The sequence below is a fragment of the Myripristis murdjan genome, chromosome 5, assembly GCF_902150065.1.
Source record: "Myripristis murdjan chromosome 5, fMyrMur1.1, whole genome shotgun sequence".
In the NCBI taxonomy this organism is placed as follows: Eukaryota; Metazoa; Chordata; class Actinopteri; order Holocentriformes; family Holocentridae; genus Myripristis; species Myripristis murdjan.
The window spans coordinates 18,787,186-18,803,003 of record NC_043984.1 but is presented as its reverse complement, the minus strand read 5'-3'; the positions used below and the strand labels follow the sequence as shown (position 1 = coordinate 18,803,003).

The 15,818-nt window shown below is 40.6% G+C and overlaps 1 protein-coding gene across 2 annotated transcripts in view; it reads left to right on the top strand.

Moving 5' to 3' along the window:
* The window catches only part of LOC115358996 (potassium voltage-gated channel subfamily B member 1-like), a 35,263-nt gene extending 23,691 nt beyond the window's left edge, over positions 1–11,572 (top strand). For both annotated transcript variants that reach the window (XM_030051184.1, XM_030051183.1), the window contains one exon: positions 9,456–11,572. In XM_030051184.1, the coding sequence (XP_029907044.1) occupies positions 9,456–11,300 (1,845 nt within the window). In that variant the 3' untranslated portion in view covers positions 11,301–11,572. The remainder of the gene's footprint in view (positions 1–9,455) is intronic.
* The last annotated feature ends 4,246 nt before the right edge of the window (positions 11,573–15,818 follow it).

The following is a 15,818-nucleotide window of genomic DNA, read 5'->3' as shown; positions in this document are numbered from 1 at the left end:
GGGATCAAACCCTCTTATTGATTGCTTTGGCTCACATGCCACTCGTCCCACTAAAGCCTGGCAGCTTTCACTAATGGTACCGATATTCTCATGTAGTGAAAATAGCAGCGCGCCTGTTCTCAAGTATTAAAAGAAAGAGGCATTTTGTTGTGCACCGCATTGCTAAACAGAGGCCATTTGCATTGACGCGGTGGTGATTCAGCATGATATATTCTGCTCTATTTTCACAAGCCTACCAACACTGCTGTCAGATTCTGAGTGAGCAAAGACCATAGCAACAAGAGACAACTGGAGTTCCATCCAAAAAAAAAAAAAAAGTATCAAGAACAAAGCCAGATTTTGAGCACTTGTCATTTTCAGCTGGGCGTGATATGCCTTTGCTGAGTGGAGATGTGAGTGTGCTGTGAGCCATGAGTCTTGCCAGTGTGCTGCATTTCAGGCCCACACAAACGCCTACCGTATCTCAGGATCACATATCTCAGGATCACAAATGCTGTACTTATTCCATTAGTTGGGCTCAATCATGCAATCTGTCTGTTTTTTTTCCATAGCCTAGAGGAAAGCCTTCCCATTTACTGAGGGTTTCCTTCAGCAGGCGTGTGCACTCAGACAGGCGCACGCTGCCAGGACGAGCCTGTTGTCTCTCAGAACGGCACCCTGCCAGTCAGCAACTACACTTTGCCTAATTTTCCCAGAGGGCCCATTATAATTTTATCTTATCTTATCTTATCTTATCTTATCTTATCTTATCTTATCTTATCTTATCTTATCTTATCTTATCTTATCTCATCTCATCTTTAGGCCCATAATATGAATTTTTAGTACAAAAAAAAATTGGATTAAATTGTGTTAAATAAATTGATTCTTGAAGAGTGGAACTAGCAGATTGAAAGCCACTGGAAAACTTTGTAAGAATATTGTAGGTCAAAATGCAGATATTCTCACAAAACAAAACAAAAAATACAAACAGATATTGTATGTTCCACTTACTGGACAGTTTCATCCAAAGCACCCATTCAAACCCTTTAAAGCTTCATATTGCTGATATATCAAGAAAACCAGATGGGCTACTGATATAATAGCATGCTGACAAAATAAATAAATAAATAAATTAATTAATTAATTAAAATGGAAGAAAATGAGGGATAACAAATGATTAGCTGCAATAAGACTAAATAGAAGCATTGTATTCCTTACCAGAGAATTCAACAAACATGTATAACAAATTCATAAAGCTTAGGGTTGTATCCGACTCATAGTTTCCGACAAATGGACCCTGCCACCCCACCCCCAACGGTGCACAGTATCTGTTTGTCCACTTTCGTCAGCATTGGATATAGCGCTCCTCATTTTTCTTCCACCAGTTCAGTGGGCGGCATCAGCTTTTGTTTGGTGCTGTAGGTATGTTTTCATTTCACTCACTTGCATGCGATGCTTTCATGCTGAGTATGGGCAGAGTGGCTGACAGAGCGGCCTCAGTGCTGTCCTCCACAACTCTCCAACAAAGCTAATTAATCCAATTAAATGTGCATCTGCAAAACAAAACTAAACAAAACAACAAATAAAAACAAAACAGAGCTCCTCGACCCCACCTTCTCAGTTGACTGGGAGGTCTCTGACTGATGATTTGACTTGTTAACTTTCAGGGGGCAGCCATAATAAAGTTACATTAAAATCTCTCAGAAAGTCCCTTGAAATATTTTAAAAGGGTCTTTTAATCTGAAGAGATGAGTCTTTTAAGTCTGTCAGGAGTTCCAGATGTCTCTGAGAGTCAAGATTCCCTGCCCCAGGAGAAAAGCCGGTGGCAAAAACACAGATGTTGCAGCAGGGGGAAGGCCACTACCATGCAGGCAGCACATATTGGCTTGTACATGCGCCACAGGGGAGCAAGCTCTCATCTCACACTCTTCCTCTCTCCCTCCCTTTCACTCATATGCACACACACACACACACACACACACACACACACACACATTCATCTTCTTTTTCTTCTTCACCACCTCTCCTCTATTCCTGTCTCATCCTCTCACTTTTGCTGTTTTCTTATTTTTTGAATAATATGAATCTGCGCCATCCAGAAATATGGACATTTTGCCTGTTTCATTCACCCACTACCACCTACTAATGAGCTTTAGTATAGGTAAAAAAAAAAAAAAGAAAGAAAGAAAGAAAAAGAAAATAAACACACAAAAATGCAAGAAGCTGCAGATGAGCACAATCACATGCACACACTGACACACACACAGACAATATATGCTGTTAAACATTAAAATTGAATTCTGATCATAATCTAACTCTGACCCTAGTTCCTAAGCCTTAAAGTAATAGAAAAGTAACCACCATATGTATTCTGGGATTTCATGGCCCTTATATAGACGTGCCCAAGAGTAAAAATATAGACCACCACTACACATTAACACAACACTCAGTGCACACACCAGCTCTTTGCATCTGTGCGCCTTCACCATTTTAGCACCACCTTCACACCTCCTAAAGGACACATCCTGTGCTTTGCCTCAAGCTCAGTAATCCATCTCCCTGTCTGCTCCTACAGCAGAGGAGGAGATGCTGCACACCAGTGGTCAGGAGAGGCCCGAGCTCTCCACCTGAAGCCTAAAGGTGGGACAGAAAAGGTTGCTTGGCAAGGTGAAACAAGCCAAATGAGGTGGAGGTTACATCTGTGCAAGACACAGGGGGTCTTGTCAGTGTGGAGGTGCATAATGTCATTTCCACTCTAGGGCGTGTTTAGAACCAGATGGGGAACTTCTGCTGGGGACACTAAAGTAATTAGACACTGCTCCCTGTTTTACTTCATAGTCTGATGAAAAGTAATCAAAAATTTAGAGAATTAAAATCACTAAAATATGTGAATTCATAGCAGAACTTCTGTGCAAACAAAGTTATTATCATAAAAACTAAGACAAAAACTAGTTCTTAAAAATAATGTTGTAATAATGCTGATGTACACAGCACTTGTTACAAACATATAGAAAGTACGTGTTGTGAAAATAAAAAACAAAATATATATTAAACATGTCAAAAAATACTGAAATCTACCAAACCCACTCTAAAAACAAACACAACCTAAACTGAAGTTGAAATAAAAACTGAAAACTATATGAAAATGGAAAACCTACTGAAGCATCCTAAACTGTGTTAGCTCTCTGAATGACAGCTGACCTCATGTTGATCTCTGTGTGTGTTCTCTCTGTTTGGTGCTGCTGGGAGTTGATGTTCTGCCACACACTCCCTGACGATGCAACACTCTCTCCCCCTGCTATCTCTTTGTCTCTCTGATCTGCTCAGTGACCCACAGGCTATCGTTTGACTTTGCCTTTTATCGTTTGTCTTTTTTGGAACTTGGCTATTCCATTTGTTTCTAGCGGTGTACAAGATGGTTGCTTCTTATCACCTTGGGAAGTTCAAACCATTCAAACCTGCCAGCCCTGTTGGTAATCTCTATAAACAGATTATATACACTCAGTGGCCACTTTATTAGATCCACCTGCACAGTCTAATACAATCCAATACAACTGCTGTGCCATAAAGTTTACTTCTCTGTTGCTTATAATGCTCAGGTTTTCTTTTTGTCACAGCAATAGAGGTGTTCATTCAGTTCTATGTTTGGCATTGAGCTCATAGTTAGTGCTGCTGTTGTACTGGACTGCATTTTATTGACAGGTGTTTCCACTATTCTGTCCCTCCGCCTGTATACAAATAGGGAGGACAAAAAATTGGAAACACCTCTCAATATAATGTAGTCCAGTACAAGACCTCTGCAAACTACAACCTCAGTAATAGACATATAATTAAATTTGCACATTCTCCACAATGTCAACAAAAACTGAACAAAAAAATATATTTACTATTTGTTTTAATGGTGCAGCCATAAAACAATGGCATCTTGTGTTTGAATGGTTCTCTCAATATGTGTGATGTAGCTGTGACATTGTCATACAATATGGAATAAATAATTTTTTTCTAACTGCAGCAAAAGAAGGGGAAATTTAAGGGAGAATGTATTAATTGTGAGGGGTTAATGAGAGGAAGAAAGGGAGAAGAAGTAAGGGTTGAAGGTAGATTCACCACACATGGATCCCTATCTGGAACTTTCCAAGAAGGTGACTGTTTCCCTGGGGAGTAAGTGTTTACCGCAATATCATGTTTCTCTCCTTTTCTCCGGAGGAAAGGATTCACCACTCTGTTTACTGGCTGCGTAATTCCATTCATTTTTTCCATTGCAGTCTTTAATAAAAACAAATTTGCTGACACGATACCTCACAGTGGGAGCTACAGAGGACCCACAGCAAACTCTGAAGGAGGAAGGTCAACTGTCAGTGCACAGGGCAAGAAAACATTTACTGGAAAATCATAACAGAACTTGTACCATAAGAGGATTAAGGGCGCCATCTTACACCCGGCCTGCACACAAAATGTAGAATGAGTCACCGCGTGAGGTAATTCTCTCCACTGAATCAGCTCAGGTGGCGAAAAGGACAAATCCATTTATGACAAGGAAGTGCCACAAGTGAATCAACACCTCACGCAACAGCCTATAGGCCTGAACCAAGAGATAAACAAGAAAAAAAGAACTGTGTCCTCCAGCAACTACAAGGCCATTTTATTTCTTGGATGTTCCCTAAAAAGCAGCCATGTATGTCAACTCTCTGGACCAGGGCAGTAATGTGGATCTTTTTCAAAAATATTAACCAGCTCTTGAATCATTTATAAAAATAAATAAATAAATAAAATAAAATAAACACTTTCTAAAAAGAACAGTAAAAAGATTAATGTCAGGTCAGTTATTACCAAATCATATCAGGACAGAGAGCTTTTATATTATTTCAGCAGCATTTAACTGTAATAGATTTTTATTTACCTTTATTAATTTTGCCATTTTCATTTGGCTGGTCAGAAAAACAATATGTTCATCAGACACTAATACGGAGAGTACATTAAATTTGTAACAAGATGTTTCAGAGGCATTTTGTACTTTAAATTTCAGGCAATGAACTTAGAAAAATGTATTTCCCAGTGTAAAATGAACAGCTCAGTGTTGTGATATTGAACTAATATTTGAGTAAATGTCTATTTAAAAATCAAGCACAACATCAGTACTTTACATCAAGTAGTAGGAACAGTAATGAGGGACACTGTGTTGGATGGAAACATCTTACACACTGATGCATTAATGAGTACTGTAAGGATGATAACAACATTGGTGGACACCAACGATATTTGGTTACCCTGATCGTTCACAGGAGAGGTAGCAGGGTCAAATTAATGAGTAACAATATTACTTCTGAAATGACAAATGACTAATAAGTAATGAGTAATGACTAATATAGTGTGCTACTTTTTAAACAACGAGCCCAACACTGGTAGTGCAGAAGCCATAGCAACACCTCTTAAAGGTTATACACTCTGTCCTGGCATCATCATCCTCAGAATCAAAGCTTTTGCATCATGAATGAAAACAGCCAGTGGTGTGAAAATTATTTATACCCTTTGCTTGAGTAAAAGTAGAAATGTCATGATGGAAAAAGACCGTTAAAAGTAAAAATTAAAAGTCCTGCAAAGTTTTATAGACTACAAGTATAGAGTGAATTGTTAGATGTCAAATGTATTTAGGCCACTGTAAGTATCAAGAGTAAAAGCACTGATGAATGGTCCCTGTCAGACTGTTAAATCATGGAGACATTGACCTATAACAGGGGTTTTAATGTTGCAGGTGGTGGCAGATCTAACTACTCCATATATTTTTATGTGGGTTAAACTCTAACAATTCATCAAATTTTATGGGCTTGTCATATGTGTTGCATGTAAAACCATATTTTACAGCTTATTTCAGCTGTAAGATAAATGTAGTGGAGTAAAAAGTGCAACATTTCCCTCAGAAATGTAGTGGATAAAAGTATGAAAAGTAAAAACAGCATATCACAATCAAATACACTCTTCATGAAGAGAAAGGGATTTCACTATGTTATGTTTTTAGATTTAAAATATGTGTTTCAAATATATATATATATATATATATATATATATATATATATATATATATATATATATATATATATATATATATATATATTTAAAATGCTGTTAAACATAAAAAAAAAATAATCTTACCACCAGTGTTTTGGAAATTATTGGCATTTTAGATGTTTTCTATTTTGCAAGCAGTTTTTATTTTCTATCTGGGGAAAATGTTGTTGCAGGCGAAAGGCAGGATGCAGACGGCACAGAATAAGGCATCAAACTCTGGACTGAGTTGTCCATAATAGGTCTCCCTCTGTCAAAGGCATGCAGTACCCTGATAGCTGTCTACAAAAGATACTATGCTGAAAATCTGTTTTAAAAAATTCATGGAATGTTTTTTTTTTTTTTTTTTAGACTCTTGGAAATCTAGCCTAGTGAGGTTTCTTTACCTGGTGCTTGCTGAACTCTGTACAAATCTGAGCCTAATGGGAAGTGCCGCTGTCTGAGGAATTTCCTTTTATCTGATTATAGAATCTTTTTTCTTACCCATCCATCCGTCCAAGAGGCAGAGCTAACCTTGTGTGTGAAAGCCGTGTGAAAACGAGACTCCCTCTCTTGCTTTGCAGTCCTTCATGCCCCAGTGAACACCCACTTGCGCACACCTTTTTCAGGACAGGAGGATAGCTTGCACTTCAGGAGGATATTAAATATTCACTTTCCTGCCTTCTGGGCTGTGGGGAAGGGAGGCTTGGGGCTAATTACTGAGCTGGGACCGACTGTGTGTGTATTGAATGTGTGTGTGTGTGTGTGTGTGTGTGTGTGTGTGTGTGTGTGTTTGCTCATGCTAAAATGTTTGCCAGACAAGGCAGCGAGGAAGCAGCAGCAGTCTTGGTCCGATTCATCTCCGGTGTCTGAGTTTATGCAAACAGGAAACAGAACGGGCTGTCCCTGTGACCTCACAGCCAGTCATTAAGAGCTAATGATGAAGTAACACCACACTGTGCCACAGCCCTCTTTAACAGTGCATCTGTCTCATATTCATATTCCTAGTGCGTAGTGACACATATTCACCCAACCACATTTTTACAAAATGTTTAGTATCTCTTGATTTGGCTCCAGTGTAGCATGACTTTCCATGCAAACAGACTGTGACACTACACACTCCCTGCACTGCTCCCCTCTCCTCGCCTCTCCTCCTCTCTCTGGTCTCTGGTCTCTGTCTGGCAGCCTTGTTCAGATTTTCACATTCAGTTTCCTCTATTGTAAAATGGTGTCATCTCTACATACATAAACAATAAATATACACACACCTCACACTGGTTTTATCAAGAAAGTTCGCAAGTTTGTGTCCCAGAGCTTGTGCTCCTGTCTAATCCTGGGCCCTTGTGACACAAACTTGTCAGTGTGCTGAGTGTCCTGGTTAGTCGTCTCTCTCAGTGGTGAGTGCACATTCCTGTAATCTTGTCTTTGGCTGGTTGGGTTGGCGTTCTGCCCAGAGGGGAGGGGAAAAGGTGCAGTGTGAGAGAGAATTGATGGAGGCGGACCCAGTCACGCATGGGTTGTTCTTCTATAGTTAGAACACACACAACACACCTGGGGTCGGTTTCAATGCTGTCTTTTGTATTTAGCATGATTCATTAGCTGTGTGCTTTAGCCCGGCCCGTGCGTCAGGCCACATTAGCCTCTATCTGATGCGCGTGGTTTCCACTGAGTGCTCCATTTTAGAAGTGAGACTCTGGTGCCAATGGCTTCCTGTTCTCGTCCCTGCCTGCTCGACCAACTGCTGCGAAGTCACTGTGCATACAAAGTCAATTCCCTCCCCAAACACTCTGTGCTTTTGGGTTTCTGACAATGCAACGGCTTCAAATCCAAGATCACTGAAAGCACTTGCAGCAGTTGAGTTCTGCTTGTGACTTTTAAGGGCCATGTTATTGCTTCCCATTGACATTTGTTGTTTTCAGTCCCTTTGGTGTTATTATTCAATAGCAGGAAATCGACTTCTAATGGGCTACTTTTGAGAGAGTTCATTCATCACTTAGATCTCTTGGGATCCAGACCGGAGGCAGGCTATTTTAAGGAAGGCTCTGACTGAGTTTAAATTTTCGTGTGTCCTTTAATTCACTCACTGAGTTGAACTATTTGGCTGGAGATGAAATGCCTTAGTCCTTTCTCTTGCCCTCTCTCACCCCCACCCTCGCAGGCCTTCTCTACCTGTAGTCCCTCTCTCCCCAAAGGCCAAGGTACATGTGCAAGCAGTCACCTGTCAGGATTAATTAAAGCTTATGGCTGTGGATAGGTGCCAGGGAATAATCCTGCTCCCCGCTGGTTGGGGACACAGCCTCCACTGTGACCTTGTGTTGGATTTCACAGTGACTCTGGGAGAAGAATAATAGGTGTGGTACACCCAGCCTACACACACCTACAAGTGTGCACCCTTCTTAATCCACAGCACCATGACCAGACCCGGTTGTAGCTACTCAGCAGATTATTTCATTAGTAGCTGGCTTAATGCTTCAGAGGTCTCTCGTAATATGTCAGTCATACTCTGTGGCCATACAAAGTGTCTTTTGTAAAACAAGGAACACACGTTGATTTTATTTTACCCTTTAACTCTGAAGGATTGAGGCAGACAGAAATGGGGGAGAGAGGTGGTGAAGGATGAGGGTAAAGTGTGGCAGGGGTCTTAAAAAATTCATCAGTGCAATCTCAAACACTCTTTCCTCTCCCTGCCTTACTCTCACTAAGTTTAACACATGTATCAGAAAAATATCTGCCCTAGAGATCACATTAGCCCTGACCTTATTTTCCTTGAAATGCTGACTTGACATTTCATAATGCTTTGTAGGAAGTATTCAGAAAGTTAAATAGGTCACAAACTAATATTTGCAGCCATCATTAAATATGATCTTTACTTGGAATTTTTGAAAAAAAAAAAAAAAAAAAATCAAATGGGTCCCATTTTTATGTCACATTTGGAACACTGATTTGACACATTCAAGTGACAGTTCTAATTAAATTGGCCCTTATTGTCCTTCATACTCTTAAAGCAATATTTCAGTTCAGAGGATCAGCACACAGACCTTCACAGCAGTTCAGGAGTAGTCAACTTCCAGCATTAGTTGTTTTTTTCTAGTCATTCATTCTCACCATTGGCATTCAAGCCTTTTTTCCCCTAGAACTGTCAATATTGCTAAATACAAACAGCTACATCTTGTAAAGTATGATCCAGGATACATGATGTAACAATTTCCCAGCTCTCTTTTTGTGTTTGTAGATCTGTTTGTGTGAATGTTAAATGAGATTTTCACAATTAAATATAAAACACAGTGCTGACAACATTCTACCTATTAAATAACCCTGAGTGGGCAAATAATGCTCTTGATTACATACATCTACTGTATAAAAGCATATGTGCATTTTTTCAGTATTTTTCATGTACATCCTAACAATGAGATATTTCTGGCTGTGTTTTCCAGATCCTGGCCATCGTTTCCATCCTCTTCATTGTGTTGTCCACCATTGCCTTGTCTCTGAACACCCTTCCAGAGCTGCAGGACACAGATGAGTTTGGTCAACTCACAGACAACCCGCAACTGGCCCACGTGGAGGCTGTGTGTATTGCCTGGTTTACCATGGAATATCTACTCCGCTTCCTCTCCTCCCCTAGCAAGTGGAAGTTCTTTAAAGGTCCGCTGAACGTCATTGACCTACTGGCCATCCTGCCATACTACGTCACCATCTTCCTGACTGAATCCAACAAGAGTGTGCTGCAGTTCCAAAACGTCCGCCGTGTGGTTCAGATCTTCCGCATCATGCGTATCTTGCGTATCCTGAAGCTTGCTCGTCACTCCACAGGTCTCCAGTCTCTGGGCTTCACCCTGAGGAGAAGCTACAATGAACTGGGCCTGTTGATCCTCTTCCTGGCCATGGGCATCATGATCTTCTCCAGCCTGGTGTTCTTTGCTGAGAAGGACGAGGATGACACCAAGTTCAAGAGCATTCCAGCTTCCTTCTGGTGGGCTACTATTACCATGACCACAGTAGGCTATGGAGACATTTACCCCAAAACACTACTGGGAAAGATAGTGGGGGGTCTATGCTGCATAGCTGGAGTACTGGTGATTGCTCTGCCTATCCCCATCATTGTGAATAACTTCTCTGAGTTCTACAAAGAACAAAAGAGGCAGGAGAAAGCCATCAAACGAAGAGAGGCCCTGGAGAGGGCTAAAAGAAATGGTAGCATTGTCTCTATGAACATGAAAGAGGCGTTTGCCCGCAGTGTGGAGCTCATGGATGTAATGGTCGACAAAAATGAAGATGGCCTGGGAAAGAAAGTGCATGATAATCACGTATCTCCTGGCTACCAGAAGAGGAATCTCAAACAAGCGTCAGATGGCAGCCCCGTCAAGACCCTAGAGTCTAGCTTCCAAGAGAAAGCCATGCCTGCTGGCTCCCAGTTCCTGAGTGCACAGAAACTGGAGGAAGTATACAACAAGATGGCCAAGACCCAGTCACAACCTGACCTAAACAGCATGGACAACGAACCACCGTGCAAAGGGGTGAGACAGAAAAATGAGTTTGAGATGACAACCATTCCCACTCAACCCATCTCAGGTACAGTGGAGACGGTGACAGATATGAGGAGCATGTCCAGTATTGACAGCTTCACTAGCTGTGCACCTGACTTCCCTGAGAGCTCACGCTGTTCCCACAGCTCCGCCAGCAACATACTGGGGAGGGTCAGCACCAACCCTAACCTGGAGACCACCTTGGAAAATGAGCAGGATGGCACAACTACACCTCTGGCAGAAGAAGCCCCTAAGTCTGACAGCCCAAGCAGCCCAGTCAGACGCCGCTCACTCAAGGTCAACTTCAAATGCGAGGAGGAAGGCGTCCCCTTCATACCCTCCTCAGCACAGGAGGGTTCAGGGATAGGGGCCCTCTCAGATAACTCCTCACTCCAAAGCCCTGAAGTGTCTGTCTACACAACTGCTAGCAGCAGGACACCCATGAAGAGCCCGGAGAACTTGCTGCAAAGTATCTTCACATTCCATGATGCATCCATCAATAAGTTCATTGATGCTGACACAGATGAGGAGGAACACCTACATGAGGGTTCAGGCACCAACCCCTCCCAAAGACTCCTGGGAAATGTCAGCCCTAAGTTTGGCCAACACTCCGGCTACCAGCCAGGGTCCAACCACATGGGGGGCCTTCAGATGAAGCTTGGGAACACCGTGTTGCCATTAGATGGACAGGAGAACCACGTGGCTCAGGACATACAGCCACTTCAGGGAGACAATAGCAATGAGTGTGACTAGGGAGAAGAAACAAATGGGAAAGAAGGAACCAGAAGGGTGAAGAGCAAATGAAAAGCACAGTAAACTAAGAAAATTTGGATCCCCCAAAATATAAATGGCACTGAAAAATGTTTGCATAAACCCTTGGAGAACTTTGATGCAAACTATCCATCACAGAAGTGGGAATATAGGAATGATGCTTTTTGCTCTGTTATCAAACATTTTCCTACAAAGTACCACCAAACAAATATAATTTAGCTGATCTAAGGGGAAAAAGTAAAAAATTTTTATTTTTAGATTTGATTTAGCCTAGATTACCTGCTAGTGATTACTGTCTAGTGATAACAGTACAGAGAGGGAAAACCAAGAAGAAAATATCAATTTTTTTTTTTCAATATTTAATGTAAGAATAAAATTTTTAAAAGCAAAAAAAAATATTTTTCTGGCAACCAGTGATCCTTGACAGAGACCCCTTAGACACTCTCAAGGATCCCTGAACATTTGAGAGCCACTTTCATAGACTGTCTTGATGGGCACAAACCAACAGAGGGCATTGCAACATGGCACTGCAAACTGGGAGAAAACATTCAGCTGAGAGACAGTTCGAAACACTACACTGCAGTGTCAAGGGGGGGACATACATTTTTCCATAAATTATGGTTATACAGTGTATAATTATGGCATTACCAAAACAGCAATGTGTTGGGAAAATGTATAGTTTACTTCCTATCACTTCCTTCCTCAAAACTGGCCTTAGTTTATGTAATGGCACCCACGTTTTACATTTGTGTGTGTGCATGTGTATGTGCATGTGTGTGTGTGTGTGTTTGTGTGTGTTTGTGTGTGTGTGTGTGGGTGGGTGGGTGGGAGCATCAGAGAGAGAGAGAGGGAGAGAGAGCATATAAGTGTGTGCAATACTTAACTTTCATGTATATTCAAAGCTCTACCATGTTGTTGGTGTTTTGTCTTCAGTGTGAGACTGAGGAAAATCATGTTTTTAGCCCTTTCTGTTCAAGAGCATAGTGTCTCGCTCATCATTATTTTTGAAGCAATGAATATATTCAGAAAAGGCAGAGAGACACTGTGAGGCTGTATCCATTGATTTCCCTCTTGTTCCCATTGTGCCCAGTTCCATTGGCATGAGAGAGCACCTTACCGTGATGATTATTTTTAATATGAGCACAAAAACTCATTATTTTGTTTGTTTACTTACTTTGCTTGTTTCTGATTGTCTGTGTGTCCCTCAGATTGGCAATGCAATCTGAGTTTGTTTTTGAATCTGGGGGAAATCAAAAAGTGTTGTATGATTTCAAAACTTTCTCAGAAGTGTTCAGAGGAGTCATCGTGCTTATTGTAGCTGATAAACTGAACGTGTGCTTCATATCAAACAACAGTGCTCAAGATCATAATTTTAGCTGGAAAGACAGCATGGAAAATCATAGAGATGTTCTATGCTGAACTTCCAGTTTTGTAGGAGTGTGAATATTGTACATGCATAATAACAAAAGTAGAATATAACAAAAATACAACTTTATTGTACAAGGTAAAGGAGAAAATCAAAATGTAAATTTATATTTTTAAGATATTTTATAAAGAATGGACTCTTAGATGAATATATTGTGCATAGTTTTGCATTTCACTATATGTACTGCATTATTTTGATGAATTTGCATTTACTAGGCAATATAGTAGATACATTTGTATTGTTTGCTGCTGTCTCCCTGTAAATGTCTGTCCCTCTACCCTTTGTGCAATGTGAGGAACCAAAGAGTTTTTCTTTCTGTTGACTGATACAGATTATGGAAAGGGTTACTCATTCCGTTTATCTCAAAAAGTTATGAATTCAAACATTATATCTCAACAGGAACTTGTAAACAGCAGAATCCGACATGTTTCAGGGAGTCATTTTTGGTTACCTGTGAGGTAACCAGTCAGCTGAAGAATGAGCAGATGAGAGGACTGGCTTCTGAAAAGAAAAAGTTGTTGAGGGGGGATCAAAGAGGGACAAAGGAGAATGAAGACAGAACACAGTACTTTATATCTTACATCCTTTCCAAAAGCTAATTCAATTATTTACACACCATGGATCATGGTAAGTGGTCCACTCTCACAACACCAAAACATTACACTCATACGAGTTCACATGAAATCTCTTTCAAATACAGATCCACCTTGCAGTTACAGCTAGTCACTCATGCAAACGAGCAGCGTGGAAGTGCTTTGTGTCTTTAGGCCTCTTTAGTTCAACTAAATAACCAGCATGCCCTAGTGCACTCTGCTCCCTCATACGCACCTGATTTCAAACATGCAACACACCTGAGTGTTGATCATCTGGTGCCCTCATGCTCTTTGTTACATTAAAAATTATATATCATGCAAGCATGCTGCAGACCATCTATTTTTAGTAATTTTTTAGGCTTCATCAGCAGGGAAAAACAGGGCTATTATTTACTTTGTATGGCTGTTTTCCATTTTTGTAATCATTCCACATGAAATGAGGTAGATATTCCTGTGCCTTTGCTTTTAACAAACGCTGCCCCGCACACCACATCTGTCACTGCGGCCTCTTTCTAACAGAGCCTGAATGACAATTACACAAACTGTATAGCAAATAAACACAGAGAACTGGGTCACCATGCTGTCAGACTGATACATTAGGACCCCCTCCATGTTTCTCTCATGCACTTACACTTTAATACATCATGCATTTACATGAAACAAACCCAATCCACAAAGACAGGCAGGTGCAGACTCAGTAGAGTGTACAACACTGTTTCCATGGTGATAGCTGAGATGACTGGATGGCTCACATTTGGTGCAAGCAAGTAGCCTAATGTGTGGAGATGGGGTCCTTAAAGACTCAAAGAGGAGATTACAAATACAAACAGTGTGTCACAGTTTAGCTCAGGTAAATTTTATGCACATCGTTCATTCATTCGTCTACTCAGTCATCTCTTTTGTCCCTCCTCTCCTGCGGCTTCAGTGTGGTGAAGCCCAAATTACAACTAAGTAAACGATGCAGTAGATAAACAGAGAACTGGATAACCACGCTGACAGACTGTTATATTATCAGTTTCTCTCTTTCACTGCCTCGCTTTCGTAAACACATACACACCATAATGAACAACGGATAGAGCCTGACCACAGCAAAGTCAGCCACATATCCGATGAAACGAAGGTGCTGTTGCTATGTGTGCATTCACATTGGAGTGAATGAGTGTGAAATGTGAATGAAAGAGGTAGGAACGATGGGCCGGTCTGTGAGAGAGAGCAGTGCGACAGAGCTGTGGGCTTGATTCCCACTGACATTTCTGATGATGCTCTTTCACTTTATGTCTAACTTACAGCTCACAATCTAACATGATCAGGTCACAGTCCAGGAACTTGCACAAAGGCAGACTTATCACTTAAACTGTTGCTTTTTTTTTTTTTTTTCCATTATATCATAAAGGTATCTGTGGAATCTCTCAAAATCTTCCATTTCCTTTTACTCTTTTGAGAAGGAAACACATTTAAAGGCAATGATCTCCACAGTCTGTCAGTGTATATGTGAATGGAACTAAACAATGTAGCCACACACACAACACCGGTGTATCTTTCCATAACAAGGACTGTCCTTGTGCTTGAGTGTTTTGTGTAGAATGACTATGCAAAATTGGTAGTTGGGTTGAGGGATCCTTTCAGGATGTGTTTACTTCTGTGATACTATAAATATCTGTCAGGGTATGCAAAGGGAGGGACTGGGACAGCAGGAAAGGCTCAGTTACCACAATTTTACCGCAGTCTTTGTCAGATGGTGTCATGGAGTTCTGAGGAACAAACTTTGTCAGAAAAGAGTCCTGCAGAGGAGGAGCAGCAAGGAGGCCGTTCAGTTTACTGGAAACTATAAAAACAGTCATCAAAGTGTGGGATTTGATACACACTCGACCCAGCCCATAAAATAGCATGCACTGTGTAGAATGATAGCGGGATAAACATGTCACACTGACAAATGGGCGGGTGACATAGATTACTAAAAGCAATAGACTAAGAGAAAGGAGTAGAGAAATAGATAAAGGAGTATGTATTACACAGTGAAGAGTGAAGAATCATTAGCATTCATCACACAACAAGCAGACATGCAGTAAATATTAACACGTTTTTTTGAATCGAGCCTCTCATTATAGTGGACTTATTTACGTACAAGCCATAGGATACTTAAATGATTACAATTATTTTCTTTGTTGGACATGAATATAAATTTTGACATTCTTTTTGTGTTTTATATACTTCTTTCTTCTCTTAACTGCACTCAATTGATTTTTCTGAATTCTATTCTCTGATGTCTATATTAACCATACAAAAAACAAGGTCGAGATACAATGTTATGGTACTGGTTCTTATTCAGTTTCCAAAAGCACAAGGTATAATGTCATGGATTAATCAGTTTCTTTAAGCACAATAAGCCACCCAAGCAGATTAAGCCAAATACAGACACAATATTTAATTTTCTGGATCTTCCCCTCTTTTTCAGGGAATTAATCACCTGTTCAATTCACA